At 54.2% G+C, this 25590-nt stretch overlaps 1 protein-coding gene across 3 annotated transcripts in view; it reads left to right on the top strand.

The window, feature by feature from the left end:
- Positions 1-25457, top strand: part of FBLIM1 (filamin binding LIM protein 1) — a 36732-nt gene extending 11275 nt beyond the window's left edge. For 2 of the 3 annotated variants that reach the window (XM_044996551.1, XM_044996550.1), the window contains exons 2-9: positions 4315-4430; positions 7237-7531; positions 11796-11971; positions 16205-16331; positions 17441-17607; positions 18920-19098; positions 19980-20097; positions 22377-25457. In XM_044996551.1, the coding sequence (XP_044852486.1) occupies positions 7252-7531; positions 11796-11971; positions 16205-16331; positions 17441-17607; positions 18920-19098; positions 19980-20097; positions 22377-22490 (1161 nt within the window). In that variant the 5' untranslated portion in view covers positions 4315-4430; positions 7237-7251 and the 3' untranslated portion in view covers positions 22491-25457. Of the gene's footprint in view, positions 1-4314; positions 4431-6892; positions 7085-7236; positions 7532-11795; positions 11972-16204; positions 16332-17440; positions 17608-18919; positions 19099-19979; positions 20098-22376 lie in introns of those variants that run through there. The other variant, XM_044996552.1, reaches the window with a different exon arrangement.
- The last annotated feature ends 133 nt before the right edge of the window (positions 25458-25590 follow it).

Here is a 25590-nt window from a genome sequence, read left to right as displayed (position 1 = left end):
ATTAGAACTCAGAGTTCCTGTCTCCCAGGCCTGTGCGCGGGCTAGTCAGATAGGAGACAGCAGAACGGTCATGAGGTGAAACATCATCTCCCCAGGGTCTGGGCTCAGACCTGAGTCAGCGCCCAGGCTTACGATGCAGCGTAGATGTGCTCTGAGTGTAGCGTTCGCCCTTTTGACGGAGATCCAGCTGACCCTGAAGAAAAGCTTGGCTTGCTGTGCTAGGATCAAAGTCCCTGGCAGCCTCCATGCGGCGCAGAGGTTGAGCTGTCTGCACAGCTGTCAACATCTGCCAAGCAGCGAATCTCTCTCTAGCGTTTAAGGAAATGTGTGTGTATCCTTCTTAAGAAACGCAATTTAATCATTTCCCCCAAGAGAAATTCCTGTGGCATGTGAATAAAAACAAACTGGCCTGAATTCCCTTCCCACCCATTCCGACTGCAGGGAATAGAGGAGACGATGTGTTGGCTTCCAAGGGGCAGGAGTGCAGTGGGCACGTTTGCCTCTTTGCTTTAAACAGGGGCATTAAAATCTCTGGATTATATTGTGTGTAAAAACATACGTGTGTGTATGTGTGTCTGGGTGCGCACACGCACGTTGTGGATATCTTCAAACAAATCTGAAAAAGCCTTTGTCATCTCTGGATCATTTGCTAAATTCGGGGAGGCTGGTAATCTTTCCACAGCACCCCCTTTGCAAGCAGCTTTTAAGTAGGAGTGTAACTTATGTCCAGGTTTAGGCCCCTTTACTGGAGTCAAGCAGTGTAAGGTGTCTTAGATTGGGGTGCCCAGTGTGAGACACCTAGGGCCTGACTTTCAGAGGTGTTCACCATCCGCAGCTCCCAATGACTCAGCTGTTGGTCCTCGCGCTCTGGAAATTGGGTCAGGACTGTCTGAAGTTGGACGACCGAAATTGGAGGGACCCTTGAAAATTCAGGCCTCTAAAACTAGCGATGAACCAAACCTGGAACCTTGCACCCCTTTGGAATTTCAGTGTGTGTGTTTGGAGGCAAATCCTTGGATCCACGCCCACTCTTATCATCTGGTGTCCAGGTTGGACCCAGAGACCCGTTTTCTAGTTCTGGGACTGCAATGCGTCTGGGAAGGATTTCAGCCAGTCAGCCATTTCAGGCTGAGTTGCATCAGCTGCTGAGAAGGTCTGTGCCACTGAACATGAACCTGACCCCTAGCCTTGACTGGGCCTCAGGCCCTGAACTGGAGTCCAGTGCTAGCATGGGTCTGGACACTGTCTCTTCGGCCCCTCATTGATCCTATACAATGGCCATCTAATTCAGTAACTGTAACGAGCTTTGGGCTGACGGGGAATACATCAACCTGTCCTCTCCATGATGCTGCTTGGTAAAGGCCAGACAGACCTTTCCCCGTCTTTTTATTAATTCGTGATCCCACGGTGGGACTTGCTACAGACCAGCAGAGATGACTAGCTGTCTGATCAAAGATAATCCCGTGAGTTCGAACGAACCACCCTCCCTCCCTGCCATCCATCCCCCTGCAGCTAAAGGATCCTGGCATCAGAACAAAGTGCTGATGAATTTTGTCGCATGTAGCTGTATCACTGGTTCAAGTCCAGCCCGGGTGGGTAGTGACTGAAAGTCTTCACCGTCTGATGGCTCCACACGTGTGAACCAGGGAATCCATGGAGAGGTGGCCAGGACGGATGCCAGCGTATGTGCGTGGGCTTGGCTCACGCCCCATCCAGGGAAGGAGCCAGAGCCAGGGCCCCCCAGGCGGCTGGGTAAGGGAGCTAACAGCCTGACATTTCCCTAATCCCTAACTCTGGGCCAGAAGGCTGTACAGACCCCGAGCCTTTCATCTTTCCCACCACAGCCGCAGGGGGATCGTAAGTGGGGAGGTTTCTGCCCTGTTCTCTCTACCTGGAAAATGACTTCCTGGCCTGGGAACAGCCCCGGGCTTATTGGGAATGTTCCTGGGAATGTTTTAAGGAGGCTTGTCCACCAGTGCCCCTGTGGGATCGCAGGCAAGCGGCTTCCTCTCTCTCTGCCGGTGGCCACGGGTGGTGCTGTTTGCCCCCCCCCCGGGGGCACGTGCTGTGAGTTGCATGGATGGAAGCTGCTAGAGGTGGGCAGGGGATTCTAAGGGCAGCACCAAGGGCTCTGGCTCTTTCCTGTTAAGGCTGCGCAATGGGGCAGTTCCCTCTTCTGTGGGCCTGGTCCCATGGCTGCCCCCAACCCCCACAGTCTGCTCCTCACAGCTCTCCTGGCGGGGCTGGGAGTTCAGGTGTAGGAGGGTGTGTGGTCTAGCGGTTAGAGCAGGGGCCTGGCAGTGAGGCGTCCTGAGTTTCACTCCCAGCCTTGCTGCTGACTGGCAGTGTGATCTTGCCCAAGTCGCATCCCCCTCTCTGGGCCTCAGTTTCCCCATTTGTCAAAGGTAAAAAATACATTCTGACTTCACCGAGTTGGGCGGGAGGGAGGCCTAGTTAATTACTGTTTTGTGAAAGGCTCTGAGATTCTCCTGTGCGAGATGCCAAGAAAGTCCATATCATTCTCCGTTTCATCGCACCTTGAGCCCGCAGCCACAGATTAATGCGCATGTTCACAGGTGTTCAGTTACTCAGGGGCGTAAGGATTTGCAGGATCGGTGCCCTAGTTTCTCCAGAAAGGGCTGGTAGGCTCCATGGTCCCAATCCGCCCATCCTGATTCCAGTTCATCCTGCTCACTGAAATGAATCTGCCAAACCGAGCCCCGTCTCAACAGCTCTTCAGGACGCGCAGGAAAGGGCAGGGGGATTATGTTGTCTTGGGGTTTTTTTCTTTTGAGTGAAAATAAAGGAAAGGAAACATGAGAGGTGATATTTAAATATAATACACTGATGGACAAAGGGCTTGTTTAAAGCCCATGAAAGGAGCTGAGTGCAGAGCTAGGGACCTCCTCCCGTGGCCCGGTGTGACACACGGCTTGCACACGCGTGGCTCCGCAGCACGTATGGTCTGTATAGTCACCAGCTGCTCAGAGGTTCCCCTGGCATGGTGAAGAGGGGGAGGGGGATTCTGCCTTAAAGAGACATGATCCAGATAAACAGTCAAAGGTTTAAAACAACTTGACAATGCCTGAGATGGCTCAGACTAGAATCAACCCCCCGTGTCCCGCCCTGAGCGCCACGCCATGGAACCAACACTTCCCAGTTTCCTTTCCATCCGGGACACTGGTGGGCTGCTCTTCTGCGCTTGGCTCTGCTTGGAACCGTGTGTGAGCCGTGCCCGGTGGGGGCTGGGCCTCCTGCAGATTAACGAGCCTGGCTCCGAGAGTCCTCCTGCTGCTGATCCACTGTGGGGCATCATGTTACAAGTGAGATTAGACTGTCCATCTCTCCTGGGCTGCCCTTTCTCCTGCTCAGCTCCAGTTGTTTTGGGTCCCTGTTCTAACGGGGAAGGTTTACATTTGCATGTGACTTGCAAAGGGCTTGTGCCTATCCGCTGCTTCTTTACAGGGGATGAAGAAACCCCGACGGTTTTATTTAAGGCCCCAGCACCCCCATTTGAGTTTAACATTAGAAAGTCTATTCATGTTTAGCCTAGAAGTCTCCATGGTGGCTGGAGTACAGGGGGACCCAATGTCCCAATTTTATAGGGACAGTCCTGATATTTGGGGCTTTTTAATTTATATAGGCACCTACTACCCTGCACCCCCTGTCCCGATTGTTCCCACTTGCTGTCTGGTGACCCTACTGGAGTAGGAGTGAAATGAGGATATTGTAAGACCGAAGAAAGCGAAAGCTGAGCTCTTGAGAAGAGAGGACTTTTCATCAGACCCTTGAAAACTCTGTTTTCGCTAACGTCTGTTTCATGTATATGACCAATTAGCACTTTGGAGAAAGGAAGCCGTGGTTAAAGATGTGATCCCTCTACTCGAATTAAAGTCCAGCCTTTGAGATGGCCAACAGATTCTCCAGAACAAAACTGTTCCAGGCTTTCTTTTTCTTTTTCCATAATAAAGGCAAAAATTCCAATTAAAACCTATTTCCGTAAGTCATCTACAAGTCCCACCCACTCCCCTTTTTATTGAAATAAATAAAATAAAATAAAATAAATCCTGAAACTATTATAACTGTCTTTATACAGAACTGAATGTCCCTTTAGTTCTGCATGTCCCAGCTACCGATGGTTTACATCAAGGGGTGTCATCCATTTTGAAATAGGATTCTAGAGGAAACCTGTCTCTTTAACATTAGGTCCATCTCTTCTGAGGCAGTTTATATGGTTCATAAGCGTCAGGGCTGGGATTTCTGTTCACATCTGCCCAGCACTGATTATAACTGGCTGTGCCTTTTCCCCGACAGGCTCTGTTCTGGACTGACCACAGCCGCTACTGACATCACTGCGCCTAGTGCATGCTGGGAAGGCAGCTGCTTCAGGAGAGGAATTTTGCCAACTTGTCAGAGGAAAATAAAACCTGGTAAGAAACTAAAAATGTATTTCAAATTCCTGCTCCGTGTGGTTAGCAGAACGTCCGTCTGGGCTGGCTAAAGCGGCTGGCTGTATTTTTGAAATACGTGGACCCGGTTCTGGCCCCGACTCTGGCTGTCTTCGGCCACTCCAGCCATGCAAAGCAGAGGGAAAACCAGCAGAAGCAGGTACCTAGGCATTCACTTTGACTACTGGCAAGTCACTGACTCTCTGTCTTGCATCTCCATGTTAATAATGCCATATGAGAGGTACAAGGCAATCTTACTGCATTTCCCTAGTGCTCTTCACTGGGGATCTCAAAGCACTATCCAAAAAAACACTAGTGAATTGAGCCTCGCAGATCTCTCGCCATGAGATGGGTAAGTATCATTCCCCCATTTTACAGATGGGGAAACTGAGGCATAGATGGGTGGGGGCAGGGAGAAGGGACTTGCCCAAGGTCACACAGAGTCCAGAGCTGGGAAGAGAGTCCAGCTCTCTTGACATCTTGGCTTTTAGCCCTTGGCCTCTGCTGCCTCCCTCTTGTGAATCACATTTTGCTCAGGTGAAAGGTGCTCTAGAGATGCAAAGTCTCCAGCTACCTGTTCCAGCGCTCAGCGCTTGGGGCCACCCATGTGCTCCTGAAGATCACCGGAAGAGGAGGCTTGTGTGGGTCAAAGAGCTCCTACTGCAACCAAGCTATCAGCCCAGTCAACAAAGGAGCCTTTCATCACATCGCCTGCTCACTGTTTGATCTTCCAAGGGCTGAATTTCCTTTGGAGAGCTCAAAGGAAAATTCCCCTGCCCTTTCTGTGCACTTTACCGTATCAGTGCACTGAATTAACCTGGCCGAGAAACTGGTTTACATAAGCGCGGGCCTCCCCATGCTCTCATGGCTCTGCCTCCCCCTCCATCACACAGCCTCGCTGGTTTCAGTTGCCCCCGATTAGATGCAATGGCTTATCCTCTCGTAAACTCATGGGGATCGATTTCCAGCACGGCATGCAAGGGGGGTTTAGCCCAACGGCTTCTGACGATGGTGGTGGCTTTATCCCCAAAGATTGTGCTGAAAAGCTCACCCTGTAAGTTTCTTCCGCAGCTCCTGCCGAGTGAGGGGGATGCTGGGTCTCACGGTAATTTACAACAATGCAGATTAGTCTAATTGAAGAGCCATCTGCTGCCCCACCTCTCACCAGGGACACTGAGACCGGCAGGACTGGAGCTGCTGGCTCCAGCAGCATGATCCCAAGGATGGGCTGCTCGTGTCAAGGCCCCACTGCTTTAGAATGCTCCCCTTGTCAGTGGGAGCCAGGGCCCTCAGTACCACCCTTCTGAGCAAGGTTAAGAACTTGTGTCCCTTTTGGGATGGCAGCATGGTTCAGGAGACCTGGGTTCTGTTCCTTGCTCTGACACTGACCTGCTGGGTGAACTTGGGCAAGTCACTTCCCTGCTCTGTGCCTCAGTTTCCCCACCTGGAAAGCAGGGGTAATGATACTTGCCCTCCTTTGTAACATGCCCTCTGGCACAATGTAACTACTAAGTGTAGTTATCATTCCTTACATAAATCTACATTAAAAGAACATTAAGATTGCAAAGTGAAGCACTTATAAGTCAAGAAATCCCAATGTGAAGGTTGCCCACATAACCTTAACTCTGCCCCTTGTGCATATGCATCATGCTACAGCTTCTAGTATTATATATTTATTTCCGCAGGACACTTGACTCATTTAGTGCCTGATCCAAGCCCGTTGGAGTAAAAGAGGGCAGGAGGGACAATGCACAGTGAATGAGGGCGCTGCTCAATATTTAATTTTTACTCTCAACAGGCAGCCCACTGTATCATTTGGGTCCAACGTGCATATCTTATGTTACTAATTTCGGATCAGTACTGAGCTCAGCTGGCTTTGAACTAGTGACTTTGCAGTACAAAAACACCCCCACACTGGGACCTAGTACAAATGCCCTGAGCCATTCACTCCCCTTGCTTATGAGCTTCTGTGGTCTCAGTGCCTGCATATGAGGCATTCAGAGGCCTTTGAGTTTCAGGGCTGTAGAAATGAACATCAATTATAATAGTCTGTCCACCTCTCGAACGCTTTCCCTCGGAGTATCTCAAAGGGATTTACACGAATTAAGTCTTGTGGTGCCCTGGGAAGTAGATCAGTGTCATCATCTCCATTTTACAGGTGGGGAAACTGAGGCACGGGGCCCTGCTTGAAAATGGGTGCAGAACAGAAACTGACCCTTGCCCTGCTTTAATGACCAAGCTTCCTGCTCAGTAATAACAGCTGTCTATAGAGAAGGGAGACTGGGACAGTGAGGAATGTGGTCTTTGCACCGTGTTTGTTGAGAGACCCTTCTCCGGGGCCCTGGCAGCACTTTGCTATTCAAACACTTGGCTACACTCCCCTTGGAGTCACAAGCCAGTTCGTTGGATCTCGATCTGCACGGGTTGGTTGGGGTGTTTTTTTTCTGACTTTCCTTTCCAGGAAAGAAGACTTTGAACGCCAGGGTGTGTGCAGCGCAATAACGCTGAGTGTGCACCGGCCAAAGAGGAAATCATTCTATCGCCTCAGGAGCAGCTGGGCATTGCCTCCAAGAGCTACCCCGGCACACACGCTGTCGCCTTGGGTCGCTGGGAACAGGAGACGCTCAGCATGGGAGGTGCTTGTCTGGGGGCGGCTCTGGGTTCACGTGGTGTGGGAGTTAGGCTGGGCTGTGTGGAATGCTCCCCTGGAAGAGAGAGACCAGAGAGCATCTGGAGAAGTACAGAGAGCCGTTCCTGGCTCTGTTTTCATTGCTTCTGTTCCTTGCAGAGCCCCCGCTCAAAGATGCTGTCTGGGAAGGTGGAGAAGAGGATTGCTTCCTCCGTATACATTACCCTGGCTCCTCCCAGGAGGGACACGGTCATCCAGGGAGATGTAAAGCCAGATGTGCGTCAGCCGAGCTCAGACCACCCAAAGGAGGCTATGAAATCTGATGGGACCCACCAGCCCCAAGTGTCACCACCAAAGAAACTGGCCAACAGCAGCCGCCAGGCCGGCAAGCAGAGCAGCAGGCCGCTGGGCAGTTCTGGGCCCTCGTCTGGAGCGGCGGGCTTGTCCAACGGAGGTAAGATGAATGCAGTGGACAGACTGCACTGCACTGCGTTCGTAGAGCAAGCTGCACAGGGCCCAGAGGGAGAGTGGGTCGTAATTGACTAGAAACGGGCTCCTGCGGCACAGCCGGGATCCAGATCTGGATTCCAAACACTCCTGCATTCAGGAAGATTTAGTTCAGAGTCTTGGGAAACGGCCTCATTCCCGGCAGGATGGTGCCTGGGCAGTGGTTCACTGCCCGAGGGCCTTGGAGGCTCTGTGCCGGGGTGGTGGTGGGAGCCGCCGGCGGGAGGCAGGACAGGTGGTGGTCTTGTGTGGGGCAGGTTCCTGTCTGAGCCTGTATCTATTCCCCTGGCCTGTGTTCCCAATATGACCCGTCATCCCCCTGCTGCTGGTCCTTGCTTCGAGCCCGCAAGCAGTTGCCTCGGGAGTGCAGGACGGGACCAGGCGTGGCTGCAGGAGCGGGGAGGCTGGCCAGCTGGCAGCCCCAGCCGGGGAAGTGAATTAGCTCCTAGGAGTTCTAGGGGGCAAATCACCATTGGGGCTGGCGGGCTAGAGAGGGGACAAGACACCTGCTCGGAAGAGGGAGCAGAAGATGGAGGCGGGACTGTTCCCCTCGGTGTGTGTCAGTGCAGATCGCTGGGGCCGATAACAAGGAGGGGCCTGGCCCCGAGTCTTTCCATTGACTTCGGGGGGCTTCGCATCAGGCCCGCAGCACTCACGTGACATGCGAGTAAAGTACCGGCCCCTGGGTACGTCCTCGGGCAGCTCGCCCAAGCCTCTGCCTGTGCTGCGGCAGCCACGCTGCTATTTTTAGTGTGCTGGCACTTGTCTGGGTAGCCGTGCTGGGAAGCCTGCTCCTAGCTGCCGTCCAGAGAGACCCTGAACAGCCACAAAACTCCCCTGGGACCAGGATCAGGGGCTTCCAAAGGGGAAGGGGGGTTAATTTCCTTGAGCATTGAAATGCATGAGTTTGGGGTCCTTGGCCCATCTCTCCCCCACCCTGCCCCCAGCTAGTGACGTGACAATGAGTCTCCCCGGCTGCCATCTGCTTTCTCTCACTGATCTGTTATCAGCACTGTTTGCAGCCACCAGGACAAACCAGCTGGGCTGCCTGCTGCAGGGTAACGGCAGTTTGCTTTGTGGGCAGGTTGCGTGTTGGCTGCAAGTCAAACAAACAGCAGGAGAGCAGATATTTTAGGGCATTTGCTGAGAAGGAAGCTAACAATTTGACTTCACTCCCAGCCCCCCGAACCTCCCTCCGCTCCCAAGCTCGAGAGACATTTTCCTTTGAATAAAATAGTGGATTCTTTGGGGGCAGGGCCTTCGTTTCCCCCAAGCAAGCCGTGCCCCATGCAGCACGGGAGTGGGGATGCACTATCAAAGCCCAGCGCAGCGTAGCACCCCCCTTCCCCCTCGGTGTCTCCCGGTGAAAACGCAGTGGGCACCAGCACAGAAACCAGTTGGGGTCGTTCACCCGTGTCCTGTTCCGAGCGCCCTGGGCATGCGTGGCCCCTCCCGGCTGGGCACAGCTGGGCACGCTTGTTAAATGACCCATGGGCACACACGACACACCTGCCGCACACAGGCTGAGAAACATGCCCATCAGTCAACTAACCCACAAAGTCAGCCCAGCAGCTCCACCTCCCAGCTAGGTACGTGGCTCCACCTCCCGTCCTGCTCCTGCCTCCTCTCTCTCCTGCAAAGCTCCCAGCAGCCTGCAAGCGCCTGTCCAAAATTCCCCCTGGCTTTGGGAAGTAGGGTTTTCAAGCCCTGTCCATAAAGAGGCCATGTGGGAGCAGAATCTGGACCCCCAGGCCTCTCCCACTTGATCTAAAGGAGAGCTCGGTTAGCTGGAGCACAGGCAGCCACTGCTGGAGCTGAAAGATCACCTCCATTAGTCCTCAGCAGTGGCCGGGCATGCGTCCTCTCTGAGGATCACTCACAGCCCGTGCATTGCCAAGAGCACGTGCTGAAGACGCAGTACACGGCTGCAGTATTGACGGTGCAGTTTAGTGATGCTGGGGCTAATGCTGCTTCGGACACAGAGGAGAGATCAGCTAATCCCAAAAGCCCCTCGATGCCCCAGCGAAACATTCAGGGCACCAGAGCCATCAGCTGGAGTGGGACTAGTTCTGATTCCTTCACTGGAGCTGCACTGACTTACCTCAGCGGAGGGGAAAAGGGACTGGGATCCCACCCAGCCTTTGCAAAACCAAACCCTAACTGATGAGCAAGATCAAACCCACAGCTGGCGGTGCCGATCCAGCAAAGCCGGTACCCAGACGCAGCTGGCCTGGGGCTGCACCCTTGCCTGGAGTGATTTCTTTTATGCTTTAATGAGCATTTGTTTCCTCTTGATCCCAACAGACGGGCCCTGTTTTCTAGATATAGGCTCCTAGCTTTGGTGTGCGGCAGGAGAGGAGCTGTGATGAACAAATGTTCTACGCAGGAGTTACTTTTCTCCTGCCAATTGAGGGGGCCACTTAGGGGTCTGGGGCAAAAACTCTGTCTGGGGATTGGTCCTGCTTTGAGCAGGGGGTTGGACTAGATACCTCCCGAGGTCCCTGCCAGCCCTGAGATTCTATGATCCAACACCACTAATGCTCCTTGGCTGGGGGAGGGGTGCTTTTACTCTCCGTTAGTAATTATCAGCTTTGTTAATTTCATATCAGCAGAGATAAGAATGGGCCCCTCAGCTCTGGGTTAGAAGTGGTTTCATCACCCAGGGCACCCTGGGTGTCACTGCCACCTGGAGACTGTTGCAACGCGAGACACTTTAGGACCATCCAAGAATCCTGGGACACTTGACCAGCACCAAAGCCTGGGCCAAGGGGGGGCACCCTGCTCCAAACACGGCTTTCCCCTCTGCTGCACAGAAGTGGAGGCCATCGGTGCTGGTCAAGTGCCCCAAGGGTCGGTGCTGGGGCCGGTTTTGTTCAATATCTTCATTAACGATCTGGAGGATGGTGTGGACTGCACCCTTAGCAAGTTTGCAGATGACACTAAACTGGGAGGAGTGGTTGATACGCTGGAGGGTAGGGATAGGATACAGAGGGACCTAGACAAATTAGAGGTTTGGACCAAAAGAAATATGATGAGGTTCAACAAGGACAAGTGCAGAGTCCTGTACTTAGGACGGAAGAATCCCATGCACTGCTACAGACTAGGGACCGAATGGCTTGGCAGCAGTTCTGCAGAAAAGGACCTAGGGGTTACGGTGGACGAAAAGCTGAATATGAGTCAACAGTGTGCCCTTGTTGCCAAGAAGGCTAATGGCATTTTGGGTTGTATAATAGGGGCATTTCCAGCAGATCGAGGGACTTTATCATTCCCCTCTATTCAGCACTGGTGAGGCCTCATCTGGAGTACTGTGTCCAGTTTTGGGCCCCACACTACAAGAAGGATGTGGATAAATTGGAGAGAGTCCAGCGGAGGGCAACAAAAATGATTAGGGGGCTGGAGCACATGACTTATGAGGAGAGGCTGAGGGAACTGGGATTGTTTAGTCTGCAGAAGAGAAGAATGAGGGGGGATTTGATAGCTGCTTTCAACTACCTGAAAGGGGGTTCCAAAGAGGATGGATCTAGACTGTTCTCAGTGGTAGAAGATGACAGAACAAGGAACAATGGTCTCAAGTTGCAGAGGGGGAGGTTTAGGCTGGACATTAGGAAAAACTTTTTCACTAGTAGGGTGGTGAAGAACTGGAATGGGTTACCTAGGGAGCTGGTGGAATCTCCTTCCTTAGAGGTTTTTAAGGTCAGGCTTGACAAAGCCCTGGCTGGGATGATTTAGTTGGGTTTGGTCCTGCTTTGAGCAGGGGGTTGGACTAGACACCTCCTGAGGTCCCTTCCAACCCTGAGATTCTATGATTCTATGTGGAGGCATCCGTGTGTCTCAGGCCGAAGCGGGAGGTTGGGCAGGGTCACCAGGAGAGGAGCAGGGGCAGGCCTGGGAGAGACACGTGCTGTAAACACACACGCCGGCCAGCCCCAGGGGTAGATAAGGGATTTTAATCTTCAATCCGGCCCTGTTCACCAGCACAAAATTAACCTGGTGTGATTCAGGGCCCCTTCGCTCAGCATGTGAGTTCCTCACACACCCTACTTCATGCCTAGGGTGACCAGACAGCAAGTGTGAAAAATCAGGATGGGGGTGGGGGGTAATAGGAGCCTATATAAGAAAAAGACCCAACAGTCAGGACTGTCCCTATAAAATCAGGCCATCTGGTCACCCTATTTATGCCAGACTCCAGCCTTGTTCCTTGCTTGTTTCAGGTTTCTCCTCCTTTCCTCGTCCTGTCCTGACCGACGTTCCCACAGGCTCGGACCCAGAGAGCCCCCTGCCGTCTCCTCCGTCGTATCTTCTGTCTGATGAACTTAACGCCCCGTCGGTGGAGACGCTTTGCCCTGATCTGCAGAAGCTGCACGTGAGCTCACCTGTGAGCCGGCAGGTATTGGTGGAAGGTTGGAGGAGGAGGTTTCGTGTCATGGCTCGCCTGGATGTTTTTAGCCCTGGCGCCCAAAGAACAGCATCGAGAACCCTGAGGGAGGGCTGGCTGGTGGTCACGTCACTCACTTGGGAGACCTGGGGGACAAGCCTTGCTCTGCCACAGATTTCTTGTGTGACCTGGGGCAAGTCACTTAGCCTCTCTGGGCCCCAGGTCCCCCATCTGTGGAATGGGGATAATAGTCCTGCCCTGCCACACTGAGGCATTGTGAGGACACGTGCTGAGGACTGTGAGATGCACAAATATTGTGAGCTGCTAGGAGCTTATGGCAATGGTCATGTGAGTCACTACACAAGAGAAGCTGATTGGTTGGGAGGCTCAGGGAGGAATTTCCCCCTTCTCCCTTCCTGTATGTTTGAACAGCTGTTCTGTCTAATCTGTCACCATTCCTAGCGTACCCGAGTGCTGAGTCTGCTCTCCAGGGGGTAGAGTCGAGATCTGAACCTCTAGAGACACAAGCCTGCAGGGCCTTGTTACGCCGGTGCAGCGCCAGAGCGAGCTGTGGGGAATCAGGCCCTTAAGCGTTACCCGCCGGCTTTGCAGAGGTCCAGAGAGCCTGGGCCCCTCTCGTCACACTGCCAGAGGCCCGACGCTGGCCCAGCCGGTGGTTTAATGCAGCCTGGCTGCCGTTCTGTGGAGAAGGCAGCGTGTGTCTCCACAGAACAGAAGCGCCAGAAAGCCGACCTTCTGCTCGTTGTTATTTTGGGGTTTTGAGCACGTTCAGCTAAATCAGCCCAAATTCTGCACTGGGGCAGAGCCTCCAGTCATCTGATCCCAGAGCCTTTGGAACTGAGCGTCACAAAGGCGTCTTTCCTGCTGAAGGGTGAGCGCTTGCCAGAGGCTTTGTGCTCCCCGCTCTCTGGGGAGGACGCACCACCCCCAGCAGCGTGCCGCATTGCCGGGGGTCAAGGCCCGGCGTAGCTGCCTGCGCTGCAGTTGGTACTCGTGGGCATCGGCAGAGCTGCGGGTGGAACAGTAGGGGCCTGGCTTGGGACTGAGGGACATCGGCAGAGCTGTGGGTGGGAAGCAGCACAGCTCCAACCTGCGCTGTTCATGGTTTAATCCAGTCCCTCGCTTTCATCAGCACTAAATTCAAGGCACAAATATTGTCCAGATCCCTCCAAGCCTAATATCTTCCCGGAAAGGTCCCACTCGCTCCCCTGATAAACCCCACAAGATTTGCCTTGCAGCTGTAGTGAGCTGGCAAAGCCAGCCTTCGCCATCTCTCTTGTGCAGCCCATTAAACGCCCTGGCTCTGAAGACTGAGCATATCCCTGCTAACGGGGGAGCCATTTATTCCCCCCCTACAGGTCCAGTCAGCTTCATATTCATGTCCTTCCCCCCTTCCCTCCCTGTCTTGGGCAGTGAAATTGATCAAACATAACAGCGCCTGAAGGATGCGGATGTTTAGTCTGATTCTGTCATCGACGGCTCTCTGCCGTCTGTCTTTGAATGGAGGAGCCCAGCAATCCCCTGCCCCTCTCCAGGGCACCTGAGGCTGAGAGCAGCTGGCTCCTCCTCTCCAGCCAGTGAATGTCCTGCTTCCGCCATCCCAGGCTCCCTGGATTCCCATCTCACGGTGGATCAGCTGCTGCACATACACCCAGGTTCCCAGCTAGGCCGCTGCCTGGTTTGCTGTTTGCATGCTGCATTCTCGAGGCCCTATGGACTTGCCTGAGCCAAACTTGTCTCTCTCTCCTGCTCTCCCTGCGCCTTTTGCTCTTGGCACGGGCCTTGTCTCGGTCCCTCCATGCCAGGTCCCCTCTATTGGTGCAGTGACCAGTAACCAGAGCCCACGGAGCATTGTTGTATCACGATTTCAGGAAAGCTGTGGACAAATTGGAGGGTCCAGAGGAGAGCAACAGGAATGATCAGAGGTTTAGCAAACCTGACCTATGAAGAAAGGTGTCTCCTCACCTCAAAAAAGATATTCTAGCACTAGAAAAGGTTCAGAAAAGAGCAACTAAAATGATTAGGGGTTTAGAGAGGGTCCCATATGAGGAAAGATTAAAGAGGCTAGGACTCTTCAGTTTGGAAAAGAGAAGACTAAGGGGGGACATGATAGAGGTATATAAAATCATGAGTGATGTTGAGAAAGTAGATAAGGAAAAGTTATTTACTTATTCCCATAATACAAGAGCTAGGGGTCACCAAATGAAATTAATAGGCAGCAGGTTTAAAACAAATAAAAGGAAGTTCTTCTTCACGCAGCGCACAGTCAACTTGTGGAACTCCTTACCTGAGGAGGTTGTGAAGGCTGGGACTATAACAATGTTTAAAAGGGAACTGGATAAATTCATGGTGGCTAAGTCCATAAATGGCTATTAGCCAGGATGGGTAAGACTGGTGTCCCTAGCCTCTGTTCGTCAGAGGATGGAGATGGATGGCAGGAGAGAGATCACTTGATCATTGCCTGTTAGGTTCACTCCCTCGGGGGCACCTGGCATTGGCCACTGTCAGTAGACAGATACTGGGCTGGATGGACCTTTGATCTGACCCGGTACGGCCTTTCTTATGTTCTTATGTTCTTATGTTAAAACACTTGGTGTGTTTGGTCTAGAGGCGAGAAGGCTGAGCGGGGACCTGATAACAGTCTTCCAATAGCTTAAGGGCTGTTAGAAAGATGGGGATCAATTGTTCTCCAGCTCCACCAAGGGGAGGACAAGAAGCGACTTAGTCTGCAGGCAGGGAGATTTAGATTAGATATTTGGAAACCTTCCCAGCTCTAGGGAGAGTTCAGCACTGGGACAGGCTACCTAGGGAGGTTGTGGAGTCCCCGGCACTGGAGATTTTTATGAATAAACTCGACTAATGCCCAGGGTCGGATTAATCTTTTGTGGGCCCTGGCGCCTGGACCGTGGCCCCGCTCTGCCACGAGGCCCCGCCCCCATGTGGCCTTTTCCCCGCAAGGCCCCGCCCGCCGCTCGCACAGGGGGAAGGGGGCAGAGAGGACTGGGAGGGGCCTCGGGGGGGAAGAGGCCAAGTGGGGGCGTGGCCTCAGGGCGGAGCCTGGGTGGAGTGGGGGCGGGGCCACGGTCCAGGTGCCGGGGCCCTTCTGAGTGTGGGCCTGGGGCCTTGGTGCCATTGTAAACCCAGTTCTGCTTATGCCTGTCAGGGATGCTCTGATTTTACTTAATCCTGCCTCGCCCGGGGGGCTGGCCCAGCTGACCTCTCGAGGTGTCGTCCAGCCCTACGGTACGATTCTCTGCCCCAATGGCGTTTCATCACAGCACGTCCGAACGTGCAGACGAGATGCAGCGATGTCACGGTGCACAAACTCCGAGAAGCAGCCACCCTAAGCCTGGGCGGGTAGATCTCCGCAGCGGTTCCCAGAGCATAAAGGAGCCAACATTGTTATAAACAGCAGAAATAAAACACAGAGCCAGACAGGAACGTTTCCAGCCACCTCCCTCCCCGGTGTAATTCCAGTGAAATCAATGGGGTTACCCAAGGATGAGAAGGGTCTGTCTGGTTATGGTAGTTATTTCTACTGTCAATGCAAATCTGTGGCCACTGGGAGTCAGTGACTTTTTGAGATGAGAGGAAGGTCTTGTGGCGAGGGCAGGGCTGGGATACGGAGAGCTGGGTTCAACAACTGGATTTCCTAGGCAATCTTGGGCAAGTTATTTAAAACAAAATACCCGCACCGTGCCTCAGTGTCTCCATCTGTAAATGGGGGGTAATGATACTTGCTTTCTCCTCCCTTTTGTCTGTCTTGGCTATTTAGACTTTGCGCTCTCGGGGGCAGGAATGGTCTCTCGCTGTGTGTATGTGCAGGGCCTGGGCCGGCCCAATGGCGCTGCTAGGTGCTATTATAATAAATGGCAGTAATAGCGCCTGGCTCGGCCCTAGTGCTGTCATCAGCAGATCTCAAGGCTCTTGCCAAAGGTCAGTGTCATTCTCAATGTAAATGTTGCTATTCTCTGGGAGGAGGTTTTCATTTAAAACGGGATGAATTTTCTAGCCCTTCGCTATGTCCCCGGTGCCTTGCTGGCATGTCTGGCAGCCTTCAGAGCCAGCATGATTCAAACCCCATCATCCCCCACCTGCCGTCACAGGCCCAGAACGCTGCAGTCGTTAGCCAAGCTGGGTTTGCACCAAAGCACAACGGAGCCCTCGCAAAGCCTCAGCGAGACGCCCGCCCCAGCTCAGAATGCCTTTTTTCCTCTTCATCAGGCCTCCTCCACGTTCCCAGCGGAACCGAGTCAGCATAAAATCCAGCCGACCAGTCTGGAGCAAGTGGATGAGCGCCAGGCCCCGAAACAGAACGTGAATGGGCACCTGGAAAGAGACATTTCCACAGGTAACTGCCAGAGTCCGTTAATAACATCTCGCTCTTTGACAGCGCTTGACCTCCATAGATCCCATCATGCTTTGCAAAGCTGCGTGTGCTTTACTATCCCCATTTTGCAGATGGGGAAACTGAGGTATGGTGATAAGTGACTTAACCAAGCCCACGCAGTGAGTCAGCGGCAGAGTCAACGCCAGGTTCCCAGGATCCCCAGCTTCATGTTCTGTCTACCAGATCCCAACTGTCCCTACAGGGCTCAATTCTGACTTCAGTGGGGCTGCATTCACCTGGTTGTTAGCAAGGACTGATGGTGCAGTAATGGAAGAATCGGGTTTTGCTAGCTCCCAGCAGCGCTCTCCTGTCCCCGGACGCACAGAGCGTTTAAGCAAAGGAGTTTCTCAGGCAGAGTCCCGGCCATTGGTATGAATGGGAAGCTGCAGGGAGAAAGGGCAGCCGTGCTGAGAATGTCTAGTTAGCTCAGGGATACGAACTGGAGAGCCTATCAAATGGAGTTGCACAGCTGGCGGGTAAGGGCTGGAGTACAGACCCTTGTGGCACCCATAGGAAAATGCCCGGCAGAGCAGGGCCCACCATTCCTTCCGCTGTGTTTGTACTGCACCCAGCACAGCAGGGCCCCGATTAGCCTCTGGGTGCTAATGGAATGCAAATGTTAATCCTAACCTGTGCAGGGGGCGGTGAGTCCGGTCTGTGCCCAGCAAGCAGGCAGAACCGAGCGCTGGTATGAGCAGCACCAGGGCTGGGAGTGGCAGCAAGGCTGTTGGGGGAGGGGGCATTGGGAGCCTGGGGATGGGAAGAGGGGTAGCAGGAACCTCACAATGTGGGGAGTACTGGTGGGGGAGGAGCTTGGCTGGTGCCGGGGCCTATGATTGGAGGAGAGGGGGAGGTGGGGGATTGAAGACACTGGTGCATTCCTAGGTGATCCTCACCCCCTCTACAAAATATACAAGACCAGCCCTGCAGCCCGACTTTATCCCCATGCTGCCACCATTCCCCCCCCGGTGAGCTCTATGCAGCTTCTGACTGGCTGGCAGGTGCCTGGTGATTTACTGTCCAATGGGAGCTCCTTGGCCATAGCAAAGTGACTTGGTTCTTTCTTCCAGTCTGTGCCTTTTGCCACAAGGCCATTGCCCCCCGGACGCCGACCATAGAAGCCATGAACAAACAGTACCACGCGGACTGCTTCACGTGCCGGACGTGCCACGGCCGGCTAGAGGGGCAGCACTACTACCAGAAAGAGGGCCGGCCAATGTGTAACTCTTGCTACAAGGTCAGTGCAACTGGCTCCTGGCCATCCCATGAGGCCAATGTCATTCTGTTCTCAGGAGTCAAATCCGGCTTCCGAGGGAGCCCCTGGGGAAGTAGGAGAGGTTCAGAGTTCGGCAAGACTAGCCGACCTGCAAGGGTCCCTCAGATACAGAAGTGCCCTACTCTGGGAAAACCCATCTTTGTAATGCCACCAATACTGGCTCAGGCACAGGTCTTTACAGAACAAGGGCCTGATCCTGTGGGATGCGGGGTGGTCTCAACTCCCAGGATCTTCAGGAGGATAGAGGGGGAGGTCTAGGTTGGATATTAGGAAAAGCTTTTTCACTAGTAGGGTGGTGAAGCACTGGAATGGGTTCCCTAGGGAGGTGGTGGAATCTCCTTCCTTTGAGGTTTTTAAGGCCCAGCTTGACAAAGCCCTGGCTGGGATGATTTAGTTGGGGTTGGTCCTGCTTTGAGCAGGGGGTTGGACTAGATACCTCCTGAGGTCCCTTCCAACCCTGCTATTCTATGATTCTCTGAGGAGTTGAGGGGTAGATTAGCCTGAGGATCACTCCCAAGCAGATCTAAACCAGGGAACGTGCCTGGTGCTGAGAGCTGGGGACTGGGAGTCAGGCCCACCACCTTCCACCCCCAGCTCTGTGTCACCTACAGCAAGCTGTGTAGGTCAGCGTTTCCAAAAGTGGCCTCTTGCTCTGTGCACCCCCAGTTCTGGCAGCTTAGCTTGAGGCACCCCGGCTTTGGTTTTCAGTGGCACTGAGTGTCTTCAGCTTCAGCGCTCTGAAAATCAGGCCCAAGGTTCGTGCCATTGGCCAGCCCTGATCCAGGCCGCTTTTGGAAATCTGGATCTAGATGTCTGGGCCTTAACTTTAACCCCCTGCAAAATAGGCCGATATGCACTTAATTTATGAATGTTTCGGAATGGGCTTGGAAATACTTTGTAGAAAAGTGCTACAGGAAGGCCAGGGATTCTCATGGCTACAGGCCAGAAGGACATTTGTGTCCTGGGAGCGTTCATCTATTCGCGTCGTTCAGTGCGAAGCAGCAAAGGCTGCAGTCTTCCATTGGCTACGGTGACCATAGAGCCATGGGGCTTGGCAGGCAGCTTCTAGCGTGGAGGCGTGAATGGCTCTGCCACTGTGCCGGGAGGGTCTCTGAGACCATGCACAGCACTGAACTCTGGTTCCTCCCAGCTCTCTGGCCTGGACAATCTCCCTCACTGCGTAGGCGAGGGCTGCATTGGGGGCACAGCGAGGGGTGAATGGTACCATCCACTTCTGGTTTCTGCGCTTTATCTGCCTCTCTCCTTCCCGCAGGACACACTGGAGAAATGTGCCAAGTGCCAAGGTCTGATCCTGGAGCACATCGTCCGCGCCTTGGGGAACGGGTACCACCCCGAGTGTTTCATGTGCTCCGTGTGTGGCCGGAGCATCGGGGACGAGAGCTTTGCCGTGAATGACCAGAACGAGGTGCACTGCGTGGATGATTTCTACAGGTGCGATACGTTATAAGTGGCGCGTCGGAGGGGTAGAAAGCTAGAGCGAAATCACCTCTGCACCTAAACTACCCTCCTCTTCAGCTCAGAGGGCCCGATTCTGTTCAAAAGGTAAGTCTTGCGCACGTGAGACAACCTGAAGGGCCCGATCCTGCAAACCTTCCCTCCAGCAAGTAGCCTTTACTCACCCAATTCATCCCCCAGGCTGCAACAGGGCTCTTTGCCTGAGGAGTGTCTCCTTAGTATGCTGCTCTTTCTCCTACCGAAGCCAATGGGAGCAGGGCTGGATGCCAAGCCTGCAGGTGCAATGATCCGATTCTCCCCCACTTCGCATCTCAGGGAGGCGTTATTCCCCTGGGCAGAGTGGGGGTGAGCGACACCCAATCAGAACCTTCCATTCACCCCCGTGGTAGCACCCTGCGATGCCGCCAGGGTGAGTAACGGCCCTCTGCTGCAGGGATGCTTTGCAGGATTTTGTCCTTCACTTTGTGTCTTGTGTGCAGGACTTAATTTTTTGTTTTGCTCAGTTTCCCCCTTTAGTTCAATGTTCCCGCTATTCACCCCCGGCTAGTTCACACTGCAGCATTCCTAACCCCCTGGGGACTGACTCTCCTCTCAGTCACGCTGCTGTTGTCGTCAGTGGAGTTGCACCAGTGTAGCTAGCGTAAAGGAGAGCAGAGACAGGGCCACAAGTGATTTACTGGATAGCTTCACCTGGCACCCAGCTCATTCCAGTGCATCTGCCATTTCCGTCTCACGTGCAGTAATACAGAAGTTGCGTAAAGTGACATGGATCTAGCTTTAAATTGTGCTGGGAATTGCTACAGCTAATTGGGCTGGCAAGTGCTGTGGCATGAGAGGTTGGCTGTTTGTTTCATCAGGAAGTACGCCTCCATCTGCAGCGTCTGTGAGACACCCATCATCCCACAGGAGGGGAGAGATGCCTACAGGATAGAATGCATGGGGCGAAGCTTCCATGAAAGCTGCTATCGCTGTGAGGTAGGTCCTGCTGGGATGCTGCTGACTTTTTTATTATTTTAATAAACTCTTGGTGGCGGAGGTTGTAAAGTCCTAGGATAGGGTGACCAGATGTCCCGATTTTATAGGGACAGTCCCGATTTTGGGGGTTTTTGTTATATAGGCTCCTATTACTTCCCACCCCCATCCCGACTTTTCACACTTGCTGTCTGATCACCCTATCCTAGAAACCACCCAGAGGCAGCCCCAAACAAAGAGGATTTTATTCCACAAACACAGGTTCTCTCCCTGGGTTACTGGAGAACTAAGCAGGTTGCTCACTGCCGCGTCATTTCCTGTGGCCAAGCCATTGCTCAGACATGCAGGCGAACGGGGATCCGTTCAGAATATTTTCACTCCCCTCCTCTCTGCAACACACACAGTTCAGAGAGCTCCAGGAACCCCTCCTGGTTCTGCAGCAGGCTGGCTTTACCGAGCACCCACCCCTTGTCCTCGGCTGGGTGTGGGGCATGGCCCGGGAGGCGGCAGGTGCCTGGCTGGGCGCATGGAGCGTGTCCCCGAAAGCGGCAGGTGCCTGGCTGGGTGCGTGCAGGGTGCCCCTGGAGGTGGCTGGGTCTGTGGAGCTGGGTGCCTGCCTCTGGAGGCAGCGGGTGCCCAGCTAGGTGCGTGGAGCATGTCTCTGGAGGCGGCGTGTGCCCGGCTGGGCGCGTGGAGCATGTCCCCGGAGGTGGCGGGTGCCCGGCTGGGTGCGTGGAGCATGTCCCCGGAGGTGGCAGGTGCCCGGCTGAGTGCGTGCAGGGTGCCCCTGGAGGTGGCGGGTGCCCGGCTGGGTGCGTGCAGGGTGCCCCTAGAGGTGGCGGGGGCCCGGCTGGGTGCATGCAGGGTGCCCCTGGGGATGGTTGGGTCCATGGAGCTGGGTGCCTGCCCCGGGAGGGAGTGGGTGCCCAGCTGGTTGTGTGCAGGGTGCCCAGCTGGGTGTGTGCAGGGTGCCCCTGGGGATGGTTGGGTCCATGGAGCTGGGTGCCTGCCCCGGGAAGGGGCGGGTGCCCAGCTGGATGTGTGCAGGGTGCCCAGCTGGGTGTGTGCAGGGTGCCCAGCTGGGTGTGTGCAGGGTGCCCGGCTGGGTGCGTGCAGGTTGCCCCTGGGGATGGTTGGGTCCATGGAGCTGGGTCCCTGCCCCGGGAGGGAGTGGGTGCCCAGCTGGTTGTGTGCAGGGTGCCCAGCTGGGTGTGTGCAGGGTGCCCCTGGGGATGGTTGGGTCCATGGAGCTGGGTGCCTGCCCCGGGAAGGGGCGGGTGCCCAGCTGGATGTGTGCAGGGTGCCCAGCTGGGTGTGTGCAGGGTGCCCGGCTGGGTGCGTGCAGGTTGCCCCTGGGGATGGTTGGGTCCATGGAGCTGGGTGCCTGCCCCGGGAGGGGGCGGGTGCCCAGCTGGGTGTGTGCAGGGTGCCCAGCTGGGTGTGTGCAGGGTGCCCCTGGGGATGGTTGGGTCCATGGAGCTGGGTGCCTGCCCCGGGAGGGGGCGGGTGCCCAGCTGGTTGTGTGCAGGGTGCCCAGCTGGGTGTGTGCAGGGTGCCCAGCTGGGTGTGTGCAGGGTGCCCCTGGGGATGGTTGGGTCCATGGAGCTGGGTGCCTGCCCCGGGAGGGGGCGGGTGCCCAGCTGGTTGTGTGCAGGGTGCCCAGCTGGGTGTGTGCAGGGTGCCCGGCTGGGTGCGTGCAGAGTGTCCCTGGGGATGGTTGGGTCCATGGAGCTGGGTGCCTGCCCCGGGAGGGGGCGGGTGCCCAGCTGGTTGTGTGCAGGGTGCCCAACTGGGTGTGTGCAGGGTGCCCAGCTGGGTGTGTGCAGGGTGCCCCTGGAGGTGGCGGGTCCCCAGCCGTGTTCCAAGACCAGCACATCTGCTGCCACCTCACAAAGTGGGGCGTGGGAGCCGCTACCGTCCGTGGCCTCACTGCACAGGGTTTAATTGAATTCCTCCAGTGCAGGAGGGGTTTGGGGCCCAGCTCCTCATGCCCAGGCAGAATCTCAATGGCCTGACGGTCTGGGTGTCATGGCCAGGATGCAACAGGCTGGTTGAAACTGATGAACGTGGGGGATGAGCTAGCGAGTCTGCAGGAGAAGGTGCTGGGAGCACTACGTGTGCTGGAAGCAATGGGGCTCGCTCATGGAGTTCCAAGTGAATGAAAGTGACAAAACCGAAGTAGCGTGTGGCCAGCAAAGGCAAGAAATTCCCGTGATGCTTGAGGCTTTAGAAATGACTCCGTTTTTGACTGACTTTCGATTGACGTACTTTCTACCTCACAGAACTGCAGGATTCCCCTGTCCACCGAGCCAGAGGAGAACGGCTGCTACCCCTTGGGCAGCCACGTCCTCTGCAAGCCCTGTCACATCAAACAGAAGAACGAATCGTTCTGCTGAGAGAGCCAGGCGGGCTTCCCCAGAAAACCGTGGATGCAGTCGCATGGCTGAGATGAGCCGAATCTCTGTACTATGGCAACAGTATTCTTATCCTCTGCCTTCATTAATGTCCAGCTTTCTGTCCTGACTGTCTCCCTTGTGGTAGGACCATATTAGTAGCTGTGAGCTTTAGCAGCAAGGTCCTACCACGCGTGCTTCCTAATCGGCCGTGCCACCAGCCCTGAGAGGTGGCAGTGGAACGTTCTTCTTCTCTCTTTCCCTCCAGTCTGGCTGTGCTTATCTTCCAAGGCTACGCCAGCTGGCTTCCTCTGCCCCCAAATGGCTCAGTGCCTGGGATGAGGGACGCACCCCGGCAAGCCAGCAGCTGCTGATGGGACGAGTGAGATTGATTAAAATGATATTTCAAAGCAGGCAGGGCTCTGTCTCCTCACCGTGTAAATAACTCCCCTGCTGCTTTAAGTTAAGACTCGGGAGGATCTTACTAAACTGCAGAGGGGCCGGGGGACAGCACTGTGCTATCAGCTCTGGGAGCGTGGCAAGGGAAGGGGCCCCCACAGTGGTCGATGCTAAAACTGCATGAAGGCCACCCCTGTGCAGAAGGCCAGTGCACCCTCAAAGTAGGGCTAATGTAGGACCTACGCGGTGCATAAGTTTTTACAGGCCTCCTGCCCAGGAGTGACTTTTACCCACAGAGCCAGGTCAGATATACACACACACCGTCCGCTGCTTTACTGCACCCCGCAATAGTGCTGTGAGTTACGACCCAGCAGTGTGCCAGAGAGGTTGTACAGCAGCAGCTGAACACCACTCTGCATTCTGAAAATGACACCATACCGGGGGCAACCTGGGGCCTGAGCCTTCAGGTCTTAACTTGAGGGAGCGAAGGCTGCAGGATTGGCCCCTAATTAAGATCCTGTCTCCTGAAATGCTGCGGTGACTCAGTGACAAATATCAGATGTAGCTGCCTGCAGATCTGCGCCGGAGCCATGGTTCTGGAATTGACTCCTGGTATTCCTGGATGTGCAGCTTCATCTCTGTGGTGAGTGGACGCAGGCTGTGAGTCATGCCACAACCTGGGGGCTGGGAGTGGAAAGAATTCCACGTTGTTTAAGGAGTTGACTGACAAATACACCACCCCACCAGCTTCCCTAAAACAAGCCAAGACGCTGGATTCTCTCTCATCTGCCGCTGGCCAATAACACGTCTTTCGTGCCAGCATCATGAAATGACGCCAGATACAAGATCCCCAACTAAGAGAGAGCAGCTGATGGGCTGCCGGTATTTTAACATCCCTTGCCTGGGATAAACCCTGTGGCTTGTGGGAATGGGGGAGCTCTCCGAGGGGAGCAGCTCATTTGTTTCCCCATTTAAATCAAAACGCCATTCTCAACTTTGGTCAAAGAAGAGAGCAGTATCACTAGGCCAAAAAGGTCCTGGTAAGCCTGATGGGTGTGTTTCCTAGTGGGTAGTGCACTGGACTGGGCTTCAGGAGAGCTGGGTTCTTGTCTGAACTGTCCCTGGCCTGCTGGGTGACTTTGCCTTTTTGTTCCTCGGTTTCCCCACCTGTGAAATGGGGATGATGAGACTGATCTTCTGTGTAAAGTGCTTTGAATTCTACTGATGAAAAGTGCTAGATAAGAGCTTGGGGATGGCGATCGTTGGTGGATGCTGCCATGAGTGTATTGATCCATACGGCACAACATTAAACGAGTGCCATTTGAAATGGGTGGGAGGGGAAATGTACCATTGTGGGGAGGATCCTCACCCTGGGAAATTACCTGCAGTGTCCCACGTTACGCTGCCAAAGGCTCACAGTTTGCTCTTTGGTGGTTATTTTGAGCATTGGCTACTCAACGACAGCTGGTGAGAGATGGAACTCCACCAGCCTCTCCTCTCCTTTCAGGGGTGGGATTTTAACCAGCGGCACGTCACGGAGGGGGAGCAGGAGGGACTATCTGAAAAGATATTTAAATGAGAGGAAGAATCTTAGCAGTGCTGTGCATGGCCTCTTAAAGAGCCCTTCCTCATTCCCATGGGGTCCCCTTGGCTTTGTGCTCCAGGCTAAACAGGGAGGCCAGGAGACCACACTTGTTGCACTGGGCTCAACCACCAAGAGAATCCAGCATTCTAGGCAGGTCCATTAGCTGGTTCCATTCAGTGGCGCCGTCCCTCCTGTCCTCGTCAACACTCCTCAAGAGAAAAGAACTTGGGACCTTGGTTGTGATGATCACTGTCCATAAGTAGCAGTGACACTGAAATTAAGCTGCTTTGATAGGCAGTGGAACACTCCCTGAGCGAAATGGCTGTGGAGTTCTGGGAAACCCCACAGAAGAACTGTAAATTATTGGCAGGGAAAGTTTCCGCTCATTGAAAGTAATTGTACATGCTCATTTCCCTGGGGCTTTATTTTTGGAAACGGATTAAATTTAAGGCTTCTCTTCCTGGGGATGCTCATGAAAATTAATCTGAATTAATAAAAGGTGTGAATTTGAAGGGGATTAGTTAAACCTGCATTAAAACCCTGTGTGGACACACTTTTTAGAATTAGAGAGACCTTAATTCAGTTTATCTTAAATCATTTTTTTGGATTACCTTTTCTGAGGGTCCCTGTGTTGACAAGCCTTTGCAGTTCAAAAGGAATAACTGAGAATTCAGAATTGATGGAGCTTCTGCCAGCAGCTACAGAGCACTCAGACCATGGACGACGCTCTTTCCGTTCTTTTGCTACTGGGGAATGGGCGGTGGTTTAGGTACTTGCTCAGGGCATTAGCGCCAAAGTCCTGTCTATACCAGGATCAGAACCAGTGTTTAAACATGCTTCTTACCAGTGGTAACCTGTATTCCATACAGCTTTACAGGCACTCCAGTGCCGGCACACATAGACATTTTTCTCCCTTTTTAAGAAAGGTGCTGTGACGGGTTGGATCACAGAAACCCCCTTGGGTCTGCCAACTGATGTGCCAAGGCTACTTCTGCCCCTGCTTTCCCTGCCAGCTTGGGATTCTGGAGCCCTGCCTGGTTGTGCCAGACACACTTGCCGGCCACAAACACAGACCCAGGTCTGAACCACATCCCACAAACTGCAGGCTTAACTGAAAGC

The sequence above is a fragment of the Mauremys mutica genome, chromosome 21 (assembly GCF_020497125.1).
Source record: "Mauremys mutica isolate MM-2020 ecotype Southern chromosome 21, ASM2049712v1, whole genome shotgun sequence".
NCBI lineage: Eukaryota > Metazoa > Chordata > Testudines > Geoemydidae > Mauremys > Mauremys mutica.
This window is presented reverse-complemented; position numbering and strand designations above follow the sequence as displayed.